Source organism: Pongo abelii, chromosome 9, assembly GCF_028885655.2.
Source record: "Pongo abelii isolate AG06213 chromosome 9, NHGRI_mPonAbe1-v2.0_pri, whole genome shotgun sequence".
Taxonomy (NCBI): Eukaryota; Metazoa; Chordata; class Mammalia; order Primates; family Hominidae; genus Pongo; species Pongo abelii.
Genome location: NC_071994.2, coordinates 30,904,677 through 30,926,008, shown reverse-complemented (window position 1 = coordinate 30,926,008; position 21,332 = coordinate 30,904,677). Strand labels below are relative to the sequence as shown.

The 21,332-nt window shown below is 45.9% G+C and overlaps 1 protein-coding gene across 1 annotated transcript; it reads left to right on the top strand.

Annotated features, from left to right (window-relative positions):
• Window positions 1–18,348: 18,348 nt before the first annotated feature.
• Window positions 18,349–20,166, top strand: LOC129048637 (basic proline-rich protein-like; the record flags this gene model as incomplete). The annotated part of the gene is made up of 1 exon (XM_054524491.1): window positions 18,349–20,166. A coding segment is annotated over one exon (1,818 nt), but the record flags the coding sequence as incomplete, so codon positions are not given.
• Window positions 20,167–21,332: the final 1,166 nt, after the last annotated feature.

Genomic DNA, 21,332 nt, shown 5'->3' with positions numbered 1-21,332 from the left:
TGAGGTCACACAGCTAAGTAGTGGCAAAGTCCAGATTCAAATATGGGCAGTCTGGCTCCAGATTCTGCACTGTTAACCATCAAGCTGTACATGTCTCCTTGTTGTCCCACAGCTTTAAATTCATGTTTCTTCTCTTTGCATGTCTGACTACCTTCCTCAGGCAGCAAGAACAATCTAAGAGTGTTCCTGGACAATCAATCTGGTGGTGGTGAGAAACAATATAATGAGTGAGTGGAAGGGCTACCTTGGGATATGGAAAAAGACCTAGGTTCAGTTTCCGACTCCTGTGTACTGTTAGCAAATTACTTCCCCTCTTGGAACCTCAGTTTCATCATCTGTAAAATGGGAACAATAATAAAAATACCTTTTGGCCATTAGGGGGAGCTCAAGGACGACTTATACCCCAAAAGGGGAGGGATTGCTTATGTGGATTCTCAGTTCTAGTCATTGGCAACACTAAAGGGCAGAGCTTTCCCGTGTTGTGTGCGAGGGTTTGCATGAGGGGGCCTGGACATCCCAGTTTTCCCAGGGATGAGGGATTTCCTGGGATGCAGGACTTTCAGGGCTAGCGCTGGGACAGTTCTGGACAAACCAGGCCAGTTAGTCACCTGAGTTTGAGCCCTGAGCCTTGGGGGAAACCAGCCTTCTGGAACACTTGCCCTGATTTCTCCAGTGGGGCAGATATGAAGCGAGGGATATGGACACAGAATTTATTAGTAGAAAATGATTAAGGGCAACAATCTTAGTATTGAGAGTTTTTAAAATAATAGCATTATTGAAATAGAATTAACATTCACATACCATACAATTTATCCATTTAAAGTGTACAATTCGGTGGATTTTAATATACTCACAGAGTTGTCCAACTATCACCACAATTAATTTTAGAACATGTTCATCATCCCCAAAAGAAACAGTATATCCTTTAGCTATCAACACCCACCTCTGCCCCTAATTCTCTCCATCACACCCAGCCCTAGGCAATCACTAATCTACTTTCTGTCTCTGTGGTTTTGCCTTCTGGACATTTCCTGTGAATTGGATCATATGTTATGGTTTCTCCTCTTATGCTAAGTAGAGGAAACGAGTACAAAAGACCACATATCATATGTTTTGTACTCGTTTCCTCTACTTAGCATAAGAGGAGAAACTTCTTCAAGGTTCATTCATGTTATAGCCTGTATCGGTACTTCATTCGTTTTTTGCTGAATAATATTTTTTGTATAGATATACCATAGTTTGTTCATTCATCAGTTGTAGACATTTGAGTTGTTTCTGCTTTTTAGCTGTTGTGAGTAATGCTGCTATGAGCAATCATGTATAAAGTTTTTGTGTGAACATATGTTTCATTTCTCTTGGGGTATATACTGAAGAGTGGAGTAGTGGAGTTCCTGGGCCATACGATTACTCTGTGTTTAACCTTTTGAGGAAGTACAAGACAATTTTCCAAAGTGACTGCACCATTTTACAGTCCCCAGAAGCAATGTATAAGGATTTCAATTTCTCCACATCTGCGCCAACATTTGTTTAAAAAAAAGAGAGAGAGAGATGGGGGTCTCTGCTTTTTTACCCAGGCTGGAGTACAGTGGTGTAATCATGGCTCACTGTAGCCTCAAACTCCTGGGCTCAACTGATCCTCCCACTTCGGCCTCCTGAGTAGCTGGGACTACAAGCACGCACAACCATACCCAGTTAATTTGATTTTATTTTTTTTAGAGACAAAAAATACATTTTGTCTCTAAAACATGTTTCCTATATTGCTCAGGCTGGTCTCAAACTCCTGGCCTCAAACGATCCTCCTGCCTCAGCCTTCTGAGTAGCTGGGATTACAGATGGGAGCCACTGCATCTGGCTCTGCCTTTTTTGATTATAGTGATCCTAGTGGGTATGAAGTAGTATTTCATTGTGAGTGGTCTTGTTTTGAAGTTGCATTGATATAGCAAACACATTTTGTCACTGGTTCTGTTTTGATTATAGCAATCTTAGTGGGTATGAAGTGGCATCTCATTGTGAGCAGTCTTGTTTTGAAGTTACATTTGCATAGCAAACACATTTTGTCACTTATGCTACTTTGGTTCATTTGAGGTTACTGATGAAGGTTACGGAAGCTTAAATAAACTCCTATTCTCCTCTTTGGTTTCACTACTAAGTCCTGGCTGCCTTCTTTGTCAGAGGAATGCCTGCAGGAGGTGGATTAGGCCAAGGGTCCTGTAGTCCTTTAAGGAGAGCCCTTGCCACCCTCCTGTTATTTCCCTAGTTTCCCTTTTCCTCACCTTTGTCACAGTCCAGAGATGAGGGTGGGTTGCAGGGGGAAAGGGCTGATCAATCTTTTTGACTTTTTGCCCCCTGCTGTAGGTCAAAGAGTGGCTTTGATGTGGCCTGATCAGCTCACCAGGCGTCTTAGTCCATATGGGCTAATATAACAAAATACCATAAACTGGGTGGCTTATCAACAACAGAAATGTGTTGCTCATAGTTCTGGAGGCTGGGAAGTCCAAGACCAAGGCACTGGCAGATTCTATGTTTGATGAGGACAGTTTCCTGGTTCATAGATGGTGTCTTCTCACTGTGTCCTCAAATGGTGGCCATGGGCAAGGGAGCTCTCTTGGGCCTCTTTTATAAGGGCAATAATCCCGTTCATGAGGGCTCCACACTCATGACCTAATCACTCCCCATAGGTCCCACCTCCAAATACCATCACCTGGGGGTGAAGATTTCAATATATGAATTTGTGGGGGACGCATACACTCAGACCATAGCACAAGTTGGGGACAAAAGCTCTGAGTGTCAGCAGGGTTGCACTGGCTTGGAAATGCTGTCTGTTTCCAGATCAGGCATTACAAACTGCATGATCTAGGGCTCACGTTGCATTAACAATGTTGTGTTTGGTCCACAGTGTTTCAAAATTGGAAAACTTGACATAAAAAATCCAGCCTTCTGGCTTTTCTTTAAAAATGTGCAGGCCCAACCATGCTGTTTCCACCTTTCTGCATTGCAGTAGTTGGCTGAGGCTGAGCCCTGGCTGCCCCCTGAAGACTGGTGTGAGCTTTCAAATCCCCACAGTTCCCACCACACACTGTTGCATCACAGTGGGCCCTCTCCACACATTTGTCACCTGTCTCATACTTGAGAATATTTATTAGTGCCCAATTCCTTCAGGGACCTAACAGGGTGAACTTAGGCCATAGTAGGTAACTGGGCTAAATACAGACACTTGGGATCCTGGCTTTCCAGCCATCCCCATACCATCTCCTCATGAGTACAAGCAAGTTTCAGGTGTAATGTGGGCATCTAATTTGTGATTTGTGGTTCTTGATCACTTTTATGGGCCAGCCACTGTTCTAAGAGTTTTGCATATATTAATTCATTTAATCCTCATAGGAACCCAGTCATAATCCCAGTTTACAGATGGGAAAACTAACACCCAGAGAAAACACTTGCTCACAGTCCATGGGTAATAGTTGCAGAGCCAGAATTTGAAGTCAGGAGCAAATGAGGTCATTTTGCAAGGTTGCTCATGACCTAGTGTCTGGTTCATTGGGGGGTTCAGTGGGTGCAAGCTTTATGATATTCATCTAGTCTTGCCAACTGCTGCTAACATGCTGCATGGCTGGGGATTAGTCCCAGCCAGATGTCCCATCAGAAAAGTTAGGCGTTGAAGTGGATGACATTTGTGTTTAGAGAAATGATATGTCTCATTCTTTTCAGCTCTAACTTGGGGTAAGTTTCTGAAAGCAAGTAAGAGAAAAGGAGAGGGACACTTGTGATCTCTCATGTATAGAAGACTAATAAATAGGCAGGTGGTCACATCTGAAGGCACGTCCCCTGACCCTTATTACATAATGCCATGAGCTGAATGTCCAAAATTCCTCTCCCAGCTCTGATTGGCCTGGCTACTATGATGAGTGAAGTCCACCAGGGAAGACACTGTGGCCTCGTTTCTCATCCTCCTGTCCCCAGGAGTAACACAGAAGCAGCTAATAACACAACAGCATTGTCCTCACATACACAGGCCTGCTTTGTTTCCCCACCACATAGAGCGGCCTCTGTAACAATGGCCCCGAATGACACTTTACCCTCCTTTCTCCAATGTTGCACTTGTTTTTTTAGTCTGGAATGGGCTAAACAATGATTTCCTGCAGGGGGTATCAGCTTTTCATATTTTCTGCCTGCTTCTCTGTCAGTCTTCCGGCCCCAGGTCAGTGAGTGGTGAGCCAGGCCCAGAGAGCTCTGGGCCCATTGGAACATCCCCTTCTGGGGAGGCTGGAAGGCCATGGTCATTCACCTCTCCCCAGCAAGGTGGGACCTGCCCTGGAAGAAGAAACCAGACCAGGTAACACAAGAGAGACAATGAGAGCTTGGGGCTAGGGGGTGGGGTTGCAGGAGATGACTGAGTATCCAGCCCAAGGAGGATGGGTTTCTGGCTTCAAGACATCCTATTTTCTTGAGAGCCACCATCTGCTGTTAAATAATGAAAAGCAACAGAGGTCAAGTTCAGCAGCCTCCCAGTTAGGAAAATACCCTCTGTCTGTCTGGCCCTGTTCAGTGCCTCTGATATCTCTGGGTGACCAGGGTCTTCATGGCCCATGTGGATTTATTGAGGTGACTGTTGCCTTAATAATAGCTGCTAGTACTAAGCTCTTTCTCTATGTATTGCATATGTATACCTATTACTGTATGTCTCTCATTGAATGAATAGTAATGATAGCAAACCCTTATACAATGTGCCTCAGATTCTTGCTTCATTCAAACCCAGGCAGTCGGGTTCTAGAATCTGCGCTTTTCATCATCATGCCCCTTGTAAAGCATTTTTTTTTTACAACATCCTGTTAATAAACCAAGGTCATCACAATATTTCACTTTGAGAGGCAATGATGTATAATGATAGCTATGTGTATTGTGAGTCCTTTGCCCTGTGCCAGGCAGCATTCTAACTGTTTTGCAGCTATTTCATCAGATAGATGCTTTATGATCTCTGTTTTATGGATGAGGAAATTGAAGTACAGAGAATTTAAGTCATTCACCCGGGATCACACAGTTGTTAAATGGCAGAGCCTGGATTTGAATTCAGTTTTCTTTTAAGTATTATGGGAATCTTAGGCCCGCCCAGTCCTGCTGGTCTGGAGTTAGTCTGCTTCTCTAGGTCATGGGGTATAGAGGGTGACATTCAGTTTCTGGCTTCATAGAACATCTGCACCCAAGTTGACAGCTTAAGGAATTTTTTCGTTTGTTTGTTTTAAATGATTTTTCTATCGGCATCAGCTTTTGTCTTGCTTAAAGAAGATGGAATTGCTCAATGATGACAGTGAAGGAATTTGAAAGGATAAGAATTCTCAATGAGTGATATCTCTTTTTTGGCCAGAGACCAGGCTAAGTTGCCTCATATGTAGGAGAACATATGTCAAATACACAGGACTCACGGTATATTATGGAAGCAAATTTTATTTTTGCCTATTATTGTCCCTAATTTTTTTCAGTGGGTCCTCACTCTTCCCTTGCCCTGGGATGAAAATTAAGGTAGATCCACAACTCTTCTGGGCCCCACTTCAGGAATCAAAAGTTCTTAAGTCACTTTTAGTTCCAGCACAGCTTCATTCAGCAATTGGGATGTCCAGTCCCAGGGAATCAGCCAGATCTTCGAATCAGATGTTCCCAGTGGAGACTTTTCTCCCTCCTCCAGTGGGGCCTGCAGCTTGGAAAGGGGGTCTGTGGTTGGCTTCTCATTTCCCACGTTAAGCTTTCATCCTTCTCTCCTCTGGCTTACTGATGATTCTGACTCCTGGCAGGGGGAAGGGGAAAAGAGAAGAGATAAGAAAGGAGCTGGAAGTCCTTACTTGGTTAATGCTGTGGCAAGCTGGCATTTCACTGGCAGGTTCTGGTGGGTGTGTAAACCTAGTTTTTTCTCTCCAGGCACAATCTTGTAGATACTTCAGAGAGCACCATTATTTCTAATCTTTGTGGATCTCTGAGTTGCTGGTCCCTTGAAGCTGGTTGCCTAATAAGACTCCTTCCTTAGTTCCCTGGCATCTAAGCAGTGCCGTATTAGTTTGCTGGGGCTGCCATGACAAAATATCACAGACTGAGGGGCTTAAACCAGCAGTCCCCAATTTTTTTGGTACCAGAGACCAGTTTTGTAGATGACACTTTTTTCCACAGACCGGGGTGGGGATGGTTTCAGGATGATTCAAGTGCATTACATTTATTGAGAACCTTATTTCTATTATTATTACATTGTAGTATATAATGAAATCATTACACAATTCACCACAGTGTAGAATCAGTGGGAGCCCTAAACTTGTTTTCCTGCAATTAGACAGTCCCATATGGGGGTGATGGGAAACAGTGACAGATCATCAGGCATTAGATTCTCATAAGGAGAATGCAACCTAGACCCCTCACATGCACAGTTCACAATAGGGTTTGTGCTCCTATAAGAATCTAATGCTGCTGCTGATCTGACAGGAGGCAGAGCTCAGGTGTTAATGTGAATGATTGGGAGCAGCTGTAAATATGGATGAAGCTTCGTGGCTCCCTCTGTCCCTGCTGTGTGGCCTGGTTCCTAACAGGCCACAGACCAGTACTGGTCCATGGCCCGGGAGTTGGGGGCCCCTGGCTTAAACAACAGAACTTAATTTTCTCCCAGTTCTGGAGGCTAAAAGTCCAAGATCAAGGTGTTGGCAGGTTTGTTTTCTCCTGAGGACTCTGTCCTTGGCTTGTGGATGGCCACCTTCTCACTGAGTTCTCACATGGTCTTTCCTCTGTGTGTGCATTCCTGGCATCTCTTGGCATGTGCAAATGTCCTCTTCTTATAAGGACACCAGTCAGAGAGGATTAAGGCCTACCCTATGGGGCTCATTTTAACTTAATCACATTTTTTAAAGGTCCTGCTTCTAAATGCAGTCACATTCTGAGGTCCTGGGGGTTAGGGCTTCATCATATAAATTTTGGGAGGATAGTTGAGGCCACAACAAGTGCTGTCAGCTTTTTTCTGAAGGTAAATTTCCATTCCTCCTGGTGGTCCTTGTCAGAAGGACCTACACATCCCACAGGTTGGCCACGGTACATCTCTGGCTTATGGAAAATACCCAAGTTTCATTATCCCAGGAAATCCAAAGCTACCACGTTCTCTTCACTCCAGCTGATCAACTCCATCATTCTTGTATTTTGGGATTCACAGACGTGATTCAGACATCAGCCCTCAGTGACAGTCAACCTCCAGGGACACAGCATCTTGGAGGCCACTCTTGGAGGGTGGGTAGTGGGCAGTTGGAACTTGGAGTGCTTCTATTGCTTTCTCCAAAATTCCTCCTCTACACCACCAACTGTTCTTCTCACCCAGCCTTCTTTGTGGGCTGGAGATGGTCAGTTAAGAGGGAAACCAGCTTCATGCCACTTCTTTTGTCAGCCCTGCATGATGGCCTCAGTGTCACAGCTCACTTTGAAACATGTCTTTTGTCCTTGGCAATACCCGAACTGAGACCATAGTCATTTTTACATCCCGCTACACAAACAGCATCTCATTTAGTTTTCATAAAGAACCCTAGGAATTCTTCTACATATGGAAGAGGAACCTGGAGCTCACAAAGGTTAACGAATTCACCCAAAAGAGATTATTCAGCGAGTGGCAGGGAGGGGAGTAGAGATTCAAGCTTTAACTCACTTCATTATTTACTTCTCTGGGCCTTCATCATCCAGGCTTCTTAGAGCTTTTACCTACTGGAGTTTGGTCTGTGCTGGTAAAACGTTTTCTTCTTAGCAGAAAGCTATAAAGGTAAACAACAACAACAATAACAACAAACACTTCATCGCTGCTTGCATCACTTGTGATGCAGGGGCTGGCAACAGGAGTGACAGGTGCATCAGAAGCTTTCTTAGGTATGTTGTGAGATGAGTTCTGTGTACCCAGGAAAGTCTTTGACTGCTTGAAAGTCCTCCATCCCTGCCCCACTATAATTTAATCAGCAGAATAATGAAGTACAAGTGAAATATCTTTTTTGTTTTTGTAGAAATGCATAAAAGCAATTCTGTTAGTCTGTTTTGTATTGCTGTAAAGGAATACCGGAGACTGGGTAATTTTTAAAGAAAAGAGGTTTATTTGGCTTACGTTTCTGCAGGATGTACAAGCATGGCACTTGCATCTGCTCAGCTTTTGGTGAGGCCTCAGGGAGCTTTTACTCATGGCGGAAGGTGAGGGGGGAGCATTTCACATGGCGAGAAAGGGTGCAAGAGAGTGCCAGGCTCTTTTTAAACGACCAGCTTTCTTGTGAACTTATAGGGTAAGAACTCACTCCATTATCACCAGGGCAGCACCAAGTCATTCATGAAAGATCTGCCCCCATGACCCAAACATGTCCCACTAGACCCCACCTCCAATGCTGGCAATCACATTTCAACATGAGATTTGGAGGAGACAAACATTCAAACTATATCAGCAATACTGCATTCTGAGAATTTTATTCAAGGCAGAAGGGGCCATATCATCTCACCTTCTAGCTCCCAGGAGATACTTAACCTAAAGAGGACTTCCGAATATAAAGCTATTAAAAAAAAAAAAAGACTCTCTTTTTTGTTTAGATTTTTAATTATTTTCTTTACAAATAAAAAAGCCCAAGCCTGTCATTGCCCATTCTTCCTTAGGAAAGGGAAAGCTACATATGGGCCTGGCAGTGGTTCAGAGGCTGCCTGCCAAGGCTGTGTCAGGTTCATCTGGCAGCCGTGCAGAGCTGGGCTGGGCTGGGCTGGGCTGAAGTTGGGGCCCAGGGCACAGGCCTGGGATAGGCTGGAGCTGCAGCTGCCTCCATCCAGGGAGGAAGGGCAGCATGATATTTCTGTTGACCCACTCAGCAATTATTTAACAAACATTTATTTTGCCCAAGACTTTTGTGGGCTCTCTGCCAGGAAAGGGCAGGTCATTGAATGGGCCCTGGGAAAAATGATGTCTGAGCTTCTCTCCAGTTCTCAGAGAAAGGTAAAGCACTGGAAGCGGGTGGTTCAGAGAGAGGGTGTGGAGGCATGGAAAAGCATGGTGTGCTTGGAGATCTATGGATGGTTTTGAACTGCTCAAGCACAGGCTGGGGTCAAGGGAGGGCAGGAGTCAGAAGAGGAAGGAGGAAGAAGGTGGAGGAGCTGCCAGATTGGAACTTGGTAGGCAGGTTGGGCCCTGGGAGGGCCACAGAAAAGTCTGAAGCAGAGTTGTGACCAGAGTGGGTTTGTCTTTTAGAGGGAACTGAGGCAGGACGGGGACACACTCGAGCATCAGAGGCGTCAAGGCTCAGGGAGAGGGGTGAGGGAAGATGAAGAGCAGAACCGAAGCCCTTGCTGAGATTATGGGAATGGGAAGGGGTTAAGCTGGAGAAAGTGGCAGCCACCTGAGGGAGGGGTCGGTCTAGAATGTCTTTCAGGTTTCTGACTTGAACTACAGAAGGGATGCTATGCCATGATAGCTCCGTGTGTGTGTAGGGGCTGAGGACCCTTCCCAGCTGGAGGAAGTGGGGCATGGGGGGTCGAGGGGTTGTCCTTTCTTTTAATAAACATATGGAGGGGCTGCCCTGAGCTGCGTGCTGGGAGAGGAGAGCAGAGGGGACACCTTCCATTCCTCACAGAGCCCTTGGGCCAATGAGAGAGCAATTCAAATGCAATGGAGCAGGAAGACCCTAAGAGATAATTGGAAAATGACTGGGAAAATTTGAATGTAGACCAAGCATTCAGTGATATTAGAGAATTATTAATTTTTTAAGGTGTGATGAAAGTATTGTTTTTTAGGTGGGAGAATACCCCCTCATCTTTTTTTCTTTTGGGGAGATGCAAGCTGGAATATTTAGGAGTGAAATGTCATGATGTCTGTAATTCACTTGGAAACAAATAAATACAGAGAGAGAGAAGGAGAGACAGAAAGAGAGTGAGCAAATATGGCAAAACGTTACCAATTGTTGGGAGTACATGGGAGTTTACTGTACTGTTATTGCACTATGCTTTTGGCTTTTGGCTTTTCTGTGTGAAATATTTTGTAGTAAAAACTGGAAAATACAAAGTAGCAAGCGCATTGATGGGAGGTAAGGGTACCATAGGAACACAATGAAGGGCCTCTAATCAGAATTTGATGCATGAGGGTTGCTTCTAAAGAAAACAGCATCTAAGACCTGAGGAGGAGTGATCCTTGAAGGGGGGATGGGGAAGAATTTTGGGGAGAATGTACTAGGCAGAGAGGGAACAGCCTGTGTGTAGGCCTGCTTGCCTGTCTTGCTAGAGGAACAAAAAGACATTTAACGTGAATGTCAAATGTGAAGCAGAGTCAACAAGAGATGGGAAGAGAAAGGTAGGCAGGTCCTATAGAGTTTTATAAGGAGTATGGGGGAGTTTGGACTCTGTCCCAACCACAGCATAACTAGGAGGGCTTCATTTCAGAAAGATGCTGGCTCAGCTGGGTGCGGGGTCTCACACCTGTTATCCCAGCACTTTGGGAGGCCAAGGCAGGCAGATCACCTGAGCTCAGGAGTTCGAGACCAGCCTAGGCAACATGGCGAAACCCCATCTCTACTAAACATACAAAAAATTAGCTGGGCATGGTGGTGGGCACCTGTAATCCCAGCTACTCGGGAGGCTGAGGCATGAGAATCGCTTGAGCCTGGGAGGTGGACCTTGCAGTGAGGTGGAGGTTGCACCAGCCTGGGTGACAGAGCGAGAATCTGTCTCAAAATAAAAATAAAAATAAAAAAGAAAGATGCTGGCTCACGTGTGTGCAGTTGCTAGGATCTGGCAGCCCCTGTTTTAAGCACTTCATCTATATGAGTTCGCCTAATCCTCGCCGTGACTTTATCAAGTATGTGCAGATTAGCACCTCTATTTATGAGAGAAGCCAGCCAAGGCACAGAAGAGTGGAGTCACCTGCTCAAGGTCACATATCTGGAGGAGTCATGATTCAAGCCCAGGATCCTGGCTCCAGAGCCCACGCTCCCCTAATCGCAAGGCAACACTGCCTCTTGGGTTTAGTCTCTCTGTGTGGAGAAGGAAGTGGAGGGAAGCAGGACTCTTCCTCAAGACAGGAAGACAGCTTAGGAAGCAACCGTACACATCCAGACTCAAGGTGATGGTGACTTGAACTAAAACAATGACAATAGTGATGGAGAGAAATAGATGTAATAGAAAGTTATTTTGGAGTGAAATCGATAGGACTTGGTACTTGAACAGTTGTGTCAGGGAAGTCAAAGACAATGCCCAATCCATATCCCACTGAACACCTAGCTCTGCGCCTTCTTGGCAGGAGAAAAGGGCTAGAGTACGAGAATATGGAGATACCTTGCTCATAAAGAAATCGAGAAGACATTATCAGACCCATAACATCCCCTTCAACTGTGAGGAGCAGCCTGTTGTCCACCCAACCTACATATCTCTTTCCTGGCTTCCACTAATCCTCACTTTTGGTGCAACTTGCCATTTTCACTGTTTGAATTTTGTAATCTGCACCTGTTGTAAAATAGAGATCATTCCTTTATCCTGACTTGACTGGCAAAACAGAGTCAAACCACAGCTCCTGGTCCCTTCCCTCTCGACTCACTAACCTGCCATTAGCCTTGAGTGATGTGACGTATGCACCTGTCTGTGTTTCACAAGAAGCCCTTGATCCTTGGGCCTCTTCAGAGGGCTTAACCGGAATGAAAAATTAAACAAATATTGAAAAAACAATAGAACGAACAATATATGGTCATGTCCCTCTAATGCTTATTGATTTTTAAGATCTTCTCAGGCATGAAAACAAGATTCACTGCTAGCAACCCAACATTGGATTTCTGTTAACTGAAAGAGTAGCTTATTGATCAGGGTGGGATGTCCAGCAGGGCAGGAGCAGGCCTGTGTCTGCCCCACCAGCTAATCAACCCCAATTGAACCCTAAGAGGTGGAGCTCAGCTGGGTGAGAGCTGCACTCACTTGAAATGAGGGACACTGTGGCCCAGGAGGGTCCTCGCAGCATCCTCAGAAGACACTGAGGCCATTCCTCAGTTATATACCAACTCTCTGGGGACCTCATCTTTTTCTTGCTAAAGGCCTCAAGAATTCCTCATTATTTTTTTCTGTGTCAAAAGTAATATAACTACTACATGAATTCATGTATAGAGGACATGGGTCTGCAGAATAAAATGAGTTCATCTACATATATTCCTGCCTTCCATTCCTCTGTCTCAAGGAATTGTTCACTTGACAACAGATTCAGCTGTTATTCTATGCTGTTTGAAGGTTGGCAATACAGCCATTCACCATATGCCAAAAGGCAAAAATCCCTGCTCTCATGGAGCTTTTATTTTAGGGGATATTGTGAACAGTTTGGTGAGGAGCCTTCCCATCCATGTATGTATTAATACAAACAGGTTTGTGCTGTACATATGATTCTGTGGCTGGCTTTTTTCACTAACAATATGTCTTGGAGCTCATTCTGTGTCAACATGAGTGGTCCTTCCTCATTCTTTGATAGTTGCATAATGGTTCTCTGCAGGGATAAACCCCTGCTAGTAAACATACAGTTCTAATTTTTGTTTTCACAAATAGTGTTGCAGCGAACTTCCTTCTGCATGTACTGTTGTACACACACAATTTTGGACACTTACTAAGCCATGATATATAAATTAATTACCCTCTCTGTGCCTCAGTTTCCTCATCTGTACATTGAAAGCAATGATAATAATCTCCCTCTAGCCATCAGGGAAAAGCAAATGAAAACCATGATGAGACGCACTTTACACTCACTGGGATGGATACAATTTTTAAAAATAGATGACAAGTGTGGGAGAAGACGTGGAGAAATTGGAATCCTCATGTGCTGCTGGTGGGAATATAAAATGATGCAGCTTCTTTGTAAACAGTCTGGGCATTCCCCAAAAGGTTAACACAGAGTTACAATTTAACCCAGCAATTCCACTCATAGGTATATACTCAAGAGAGATAAAAACACATGTTGCCACAAAAATTCATTTAGAAATGTTCATAGCAGCATTATTCATAATAGCCAAAAGGTGGAAACAACCCAACTGTTCATCAACTAATGAAGAGATAAACAAAATTTGGCATATTCACACACAGGAATATTATGTCACATTAAAAAGATATGAAGTACTGATACAGGATCCAACATGAATGACCTTTGAAACATTATGCTAAGTGCAAGAAGTCAGCCATAAAAAGCTACATATTATATGATTCCATTTACATGAAATGTCCAGAACTGCCAAATGTATAATGACAGAAAGTAGATAAGTGGTTTTTAGGGGCTGGGGTTGAGTGGGAAGGGAGGAAATGGAGAGTGACTGTTAATGGGTATGAAGTTTCCTTTTTGGGGTGATAAAAATGTTCTAAAATTTGCTGTGGTGATGGTTGCACCTATCTGTGAATATACTAAAAGCCATTGAATTGTATACTTTAAATGGTTGAATTGTATGGTAGGTTCTATGGTCTGAATATTTACGTCCCCCTGAAATTCATCTATTGAAGCCTAATTACTAATGTGATGAGGTTTTGGAGGTGATTAGGTCATAAAGGTGGGGCCCTCCTGAATGAGATTTTTGCCGTTACTTAAGAGGCTGGAGAGAGACCCTTCACCCCTTCCATCGTGAGGATACAGCAAGAAGGCACCATCTATAAACCAGAAAGTGGGCCCTCAATAGACACTGAATCTGCCAGTGCTTTGATCTAGGACTTCCCAGCCTCCAAAACTGTAAGAAACAAATTTCTGTTGTTGATAAGCCATTCAGTTTATGGCGTTTTGTTATAGCAGTTTAAATGGACTGAGTTAGTATATGAATTATATTTCAATAAAACTGTTATTAAATAAAGTAAGATTGCTGTGAGGACTGACTGAACTACATAAGGTGTGTATAAAGGTGCTGGCACTTTGTCTTTTTGGGCCTAGCTTATGTCACTTAGCCAGGAATCTCCTTGCAAACGACAGGATCTCATTCTTTTTTATGGCTGAATAGTACTCCATTATGTATATGTACCATATTTTCTTTTTTTAATTATTATACTTTAAGTTCTAGGGTACATGTGCACAACGTGCAGGTTTGATACATAGGTATACATGTGCCATGTTGGTTTGCTGCACCCATCAACTCATCATTTACATTAGGTATTTCTCCTATCCCTCCCCCAGCCCCCCATCCTGGTGTGTGATGTTCCCCACCCTGTGTCCAAGTGATCTCATTGTTCAGTTCCCACCTATTGTTCAAAACCCACATGTGGTGTTTGGTTTTCTGTCCTTGTGATCGTTTGCTGAGCATGATGGTTTCCAGCTTCATCTATGTCCCTGCAAAGGACATGAACTCATTCTTTTTTATGGCTGCATAGTATTCCATGGTGTATATATGCCACATTTTCTTAATCCAGTCTGTCATTGATGGACATTTGGGTTGGTCCCAAGTCTTTGCTTTGTGAGTAGTGGGTGCTGGCACTTTGAATCTATGTACCTACTACCTTCGTTGTTGCTTCCAGGGGATGGATTTCTAGAAGCAGAATTGCTGAGCGAAAGGGGAGGTGCATTATTATTATTTTTTAATCATCTTGCAAAGTTGCCTTCTAATAAAGACTTTACCAATGCACCCTCCAAGAAGCAGTGCATGAGGATACCAGTTTTTTCCTGTTTCCTTTTCCTTTTCAAAGCAACTACCACCAAAAAAGTCTGACAGAATACACACAAGTGTTCATAGTGATTTCATTGGGTAATGGGATCAGGTGTGAACTTCCTCTTCCTTTTCCTGTATTGCTTATCTCTATTTTCTCATAGTGCTGAAAAAAGAACATGTAATAGTTGTATAATGTTTAAAAAATAAAATCATCCCCCACATCTCTTCTCCTTGAGGCTCCTACCAGCTGACAGGATTGGTAGTGATGACTACAGAAGACCCTTATTGCCACACCCTAAAAAGGACAGGAGACCTTCCATTGTGATGGTTTTTGTTGTAAATTTCTAGAAGAAACGGCCAGGGGGCGACAAATCTAAACATGAAGGAAGTGCAGAAACTGCAGTTATTTTCCCAGACCTGTACTTTCTTGCTAGAAGGCACCAAAAAGCCCTGTAATAAAAATCACACTGTGGGATGTTCCCCCCTTACCAGCTACTAGACACAACAAGTTTGCAAATGCTTCATATGCCTTGTCATTCACTCCTCACAATTCTATGACAGAGGTACTGGTGCAAAAATGAAGTTAACGAAATTAAGCGGCTTACTCAAAGGCAGACTGCTAGGAAGTGGTGGAGGTAGATACTGTTAAGACGCTTTCAACTTCAAGTCAAGAGTCATCAACAAGGATATTTTATTATCTCATTTAAAAGTGAGGACATAGGGCAAGCTTCAGGGGAGGTTGATTCGGCAGCTCAGCAATGTCCTCAGGGTGCCTCTTCTTTCCACCTCTCTGCTCTGCCATCTTCCTGTTGCCTACATCCTCAGGCAGAAATAGGGCACTAGCAATGACATCTAGAATAGCAGAAGGCCAAGCCAATGCACCCTCCCATAAGTAGTGCATGAGGATACCAGTTTTTCCCCTTTCCTTTCCTTCTCAAAGCAGCCACCAACAAAAAAAGTCTGAAAGAATACGCACAAATGTTCACAGTGATTTCTGTGGGTGATGGGATCAGGTGTGAACTTCCTCTTCCTTTTCTTGTATTGCTTATCTCTATTTTCTAACAGTGCTAAAAAAGAACATGTAATAATTCTGTAATGTTTAAAAAATAAAAGTACCCCCCACATTTCCCTTTGCTACGTCCAGGGGAAGAAGAGAGGGACAGTTTATTCCTAGAGTTTTCTCCTTGGAATGAGGAAATTTTTCTTGAAATCCCTTTCTCTTTTTTCCAGCAAACTTTCCCCCACAGGCACACTGTGTGTCTCATTGGCCCAATCTAGGTCACTTACCTACTTGGGAACCAATCATTGGCAAAGTGAATGGAATTCCCTCTTGGTCTATCCCTGGGGTTTGTGCTGGAGGTGGGTCATTGTCCCCTGATGAGGAACATTTCCTGAGAAAAATTGGGATTTTATTAGGGAGAAAGAGGGGAAATGGATGTTGTGGAGTTGAAAGGAAGAACCAATGTGCCCAGCATTGGTAGAGACTCAAACATGCAATTGTGAAACTCAGTAGCCTGTTTTTAGCTGCTGTGTTGTTCTGTGTCTTTGCCAAGAATTCCATTGCTAGAAATTGATTATTGAGGATGGAGAATATAAGTCATCCACATCTGCTCTTTCTCTCTATCTTCAGGCCCCAATCCTCAAAGAAAGGGGATTTGAAAGTTTGGTTTGAGGCAGGTTTTTAGAAGTGAAGTAGTTGATTTTTGAAATGCCACAGTCTCCACTAGGTAATTTCTACCTTGCTGTCTCTAGCCTGGAAGAGTGCCATTACACATTCCCCCTGGATGTCTCAGGAAAGGTCCCTTTGGGATGGTCTCCTCCTGGCAGCTTATAGGACTAACTTGATTAATAGTATTGCATTTTAGATTTAGAGGAATTTGGAAAGACCTGCTTGACCTCCCTTCATGGGAATCACATTTTTAGCTGATGTGATAGATAGAGGTATTGTTCAGTAAATCTTCACTCACTTCCCTTCCACCTTGGGACACAGTACACTTCCTGAGTCACTGACTCTGGGCTTGGGCATTGACTTGTTCTGGTCAACGCAATGTGATCAGATATGACTCTATCAGAGGCTTTAAATAATGCTTGCATTGTTTGGCTTGGCCTTCTGCTATTCTGACAGCCAAGAGAAGAGCATAACTTGGGTAGCCACTGCCCTTTCTCCCTGTGCTCCAGAATTAGTCACATGGAACAGACACAAACCTGAACTAAGGCAGAATTGCCCTAGTCAACCTGCAGATCTGTAAGTGAGAAAAAGAAAGGCTTATTTTCCTCAGTCACAAAGTTTTTATTTTGCAGCAGTATTGCAGCAATAGTAGACTGATACAAGTGACATTTGAGGGCATTCAGCAAAGTGTATGGACAGTGTAGACACATTAGATAAGCTGTGAGAATATGTCTCATCGAAGCAGCTCCTGGAATAATACGTGTTAAGTATGGCTCAGGGAGGGAATGACTTGGAGTTGTTTTGGTGAGTTTCTTGGAGCAGCCTAAATTCTAAGAACTTTCTATAAACTGTTTTCTGACCTATTCTCACCAAAACAAGCATCAACGCCAAGAAATTACTAAACCATGTGTTTCATCATCAATATGCAAATGTAGAATAATGTAGAAGAAAGAGCACTGGACATGGTGAGGTTTTGGACCACAGCTGTGTACCAGTTTAGCTCACGTCTAGTCTGTGGCTTCAGGCATGTCATTTAATTTCTCTCAACTTTACTTTCCTCACCTGCAAGTTAATGGTAGTTTTAAGAATAAAATTATCAGGCATATCTATGGTTTTCAAACTGTACATTTAGTGATGGGATTTTTTTCAAAGAAAATCAACAAGTAAACTTGAGAACTGAATATCACAGTCAGTTTAAACATTCCGTATTTGGAACCAAGTCTTTTACTGTTGGTGGTAGTGAGCATGATGGTGGTGGTGGTGGTAGTGGGGATGGTGGTGGTGGTGGTAGTGGGGATGATGGTAGTGGTGGTATTGGGGATGATGGTGGTGGTGGTGGTAGTGGGGATGGTGGTGGTGGTGGTAGTAGGGATGGTGGTGGTGGTGGTGGTAGTGGGGATGGTGGTGGTGGTGGTGGTATTGGGGATGGTGGTGGTGGTGGTAGTGGGGATGGTGGTGGTGGTGGTAGTGGGGATGGTGGTGGTGGTGGTGGTATTGGGGATGGTGGTGGTGGTGGTGGTGGGGATGGTGGTGGTGGTGGTAGTGGGGATGATGGTGATGGTGGTAGTGGAGATGATGGGTGGTGGTGGTAGTGGGGATGATGATGGTGGTGGTGGTATATGATTTCAAAGTCTCCGAAAATGTTTCCTTGCCTTCTCTTTCTTCCAGATCCCTCTCACTGGCTGTAATCTGAAAGCCGCAATTAAAGATTTTGTGTGTGTGTTTTGGCACACTTCTAAGATTAAAGGGATGAAGAGACTCATCCATACTCAACAAGTCCACCATAATGACAACACAGTCACTTTTACAGTTCTATGATGTCTCAAAGTGTCTGTATATCACCCATGTTTATCCCATTAGTTATGTGGCAATTCTTTGACTCCATGTCAAAGAATGACTCCATCATCCCCACTACCACCACCACCATCCCCACTACCACCACCACCACCATCATCCCCACTACCACCACCACCTTCATCCCCACTACCACCACCACCACCATCCCCACTACCACCACCACCACCATCCCCACTACCACCACCACCACCATCCCCAATACGACCACCACCACCACCACCATCCCCACTACCACCACCACCTTCATCCCCACTACCACCACCACCATCCCCACTACCACCACCACCACCACCATCCCCACTACCACCACCACCACCATCCCCACTACCACCACCACCACCATCCCCACTACCACCACCACCACCATCCCCAATACGACCACCACCACCACCACCATCCCCACTACCACCACCACCTTCATCCCCACTACCACCACCACCACCATCCCCAATACCACCACCACCACCATCATCCCCACTACCACCACCACCACCATCCCCACTACCACCACCACCATCATCCCCACTACCACCACCACCACCACCATCCCCACTACCACCACCACCGCCATCCCCAATACGACCACCACCACCACCACCATCCCCACTACCACCACCACCTTCATCCCCACTACCACCACCACTACCATCCCCAATACGACCACCACCACCACCACCATCCCCACTACCACCACCACCACCATCCCCAATACCATCACCACCACCATCCCCACTACCACCACCACCCCCATCCCCAATACCACCACCACCACCATCATCCCCACTACCACCACCACCACCATCCCCACTACCACCACCACCACCATCCCCACTACCACCACCACCACCATCCCCAATACGACCACCACCACCACTACCATCCCCACTACCACCACCACCTTCATCCCCACTACCACCACCACCACCATCCCCACTACCACCACCACCACCACCATCCCCACTACCACCACCACCACCATCCCCACTACCACCACCACCACCATCCCCAATACGACCACCACCACCACCACCATCCCCACTACCACCACCACCAACATCCCTACTACCACCACCACCACCATCCCCACTACCACCACCACCACCATCCCCAATACCACCACCACCATCATCCCCAATACCACCACCACCACCATCCCCAATACCACCACCACCATCATCCCCACTACCACCACCACTACCATCCCCACTACCACCACCACCTTCATCCCCACTACCACCACCACCACCATCCCCACTACCACCACCACCACCACCATCCCCACTACCACCACCACCACCATCCCCACTACCACCACCACCACCATCCCCAATACGACCACCACCACCACCACCATCCCCACTACCACCACCACCACCATCCCCAATACCACCACCACCATCATCCCCACTACCACCACCATCACCATCCCCAATACCACCACCACCACCATCCCCACTACCACCACCACCACCATCCCCACTACCACCACCACCACCATCCCCAATACGACCACCACCACCATCCCCACTACCACCACCACCAACATCCCTACTACCACCACCACCACCATCCCCACTACCACCACCACCATCCCCAATACCACCACCACCACCATCATCCCCACTACCACCACCACCACCATCCCCACTACCACCACCACCATCATCCCCACTACCACCACCACCACCATCCCCAATACGACCACCACCACCACCACCATCCCCACTACCATCACCACCTTCATCCCCACTACCACCACCACCACCATCCCCACTACCACCACCACCACCACCATCCCCACTACCACCACCACCACCATCCCCACTACCACCACCACCACCATCCCCAATACCACCACCACCACCATCCCCAATACCACCACCACCATCATCCCCAATGCCACCACCACCACCATCCCCACTACCACCACCACCACCATCCCCAATACGACCACCACCACCGCCACCATCCCCACTACCACCACCACCAACATCCCTACTACCACCACCACCACCATCCCCACTACCACCACCACCATCCCCAATACCACCACCACCATCATCCCCACTACCACCACCATCACCATCCCCAATACCACCACCACCACCATCCCCACTACCACCACCACCACCATCCCCACTACCACCACCACCACCATCCCCAATACGACCACCACCACCACCACCATCCCCACTACCACCACCACCACCATCATCCCCACTACCACCACCACCACCATCCCCACTACCACCACCACCACCATCCCCAATACGACCACCACCACCACCACCATCCCCACTACCACCACCACCACCATCCCCAATACCACCACCACCATCATCCCCACTACCACCACCACCACCATCCCCACTACCACCACCACCACCATCCCCAATACCACCACCACCACCATCCCCAATACCACCACCACCATCATCCCCACTACCACCACCACCATCATCCCCACTACCACCACCATCATCCCCACTACCACCACCACCACCATCCCCACTACCACCACCACCACCATCCCCACTACCACCACCATCACCATCCCCACTACCACCACCACCACCATCCCCAATACCACCACCACCATCATCCCCACTACCACCACAATCACCATCCCCACTCCCACCACCACCATCATCCCCAATACCACCACCACCATCATCCCCAATACCACCACCACCACCATCATCCCCACTACCACCACCACCACCATCCCCACTATCACCACCACCACCACCATCCCCACTACCACCACCACCACCATCCCCACTACCACCACCATCACCATCCCCACTACCACTACCACCACCATCATCCCCACTACCACCACCACCACCATCCCCACTACCACCACCACCACCATCCCCAATACCACCACCACCAACATCCCTACTACCACCACCACTATCACTATTAGAGCAGAACAATTTGCCATCCTTACCTGGAAGCCTGTTGTGTCCTCTCAAAAGAACACATCATCATTCCGTGGCTTGACATAATGCTGGGCTTCTTTACTCATATGTACTACAAATGGTACCCCAATTTACTCTGTCCCCAAGGGTATTCTCGGTTCACAACTCTGTCTGACAGTGAATAACAATAAGTACGATCAGTTGTTGCAAAAATAGATTTTACCGTTAGTTCAAAACTTGGCAGCAAGCCCATCAAGAACTCCCGTGTGTCCAGTC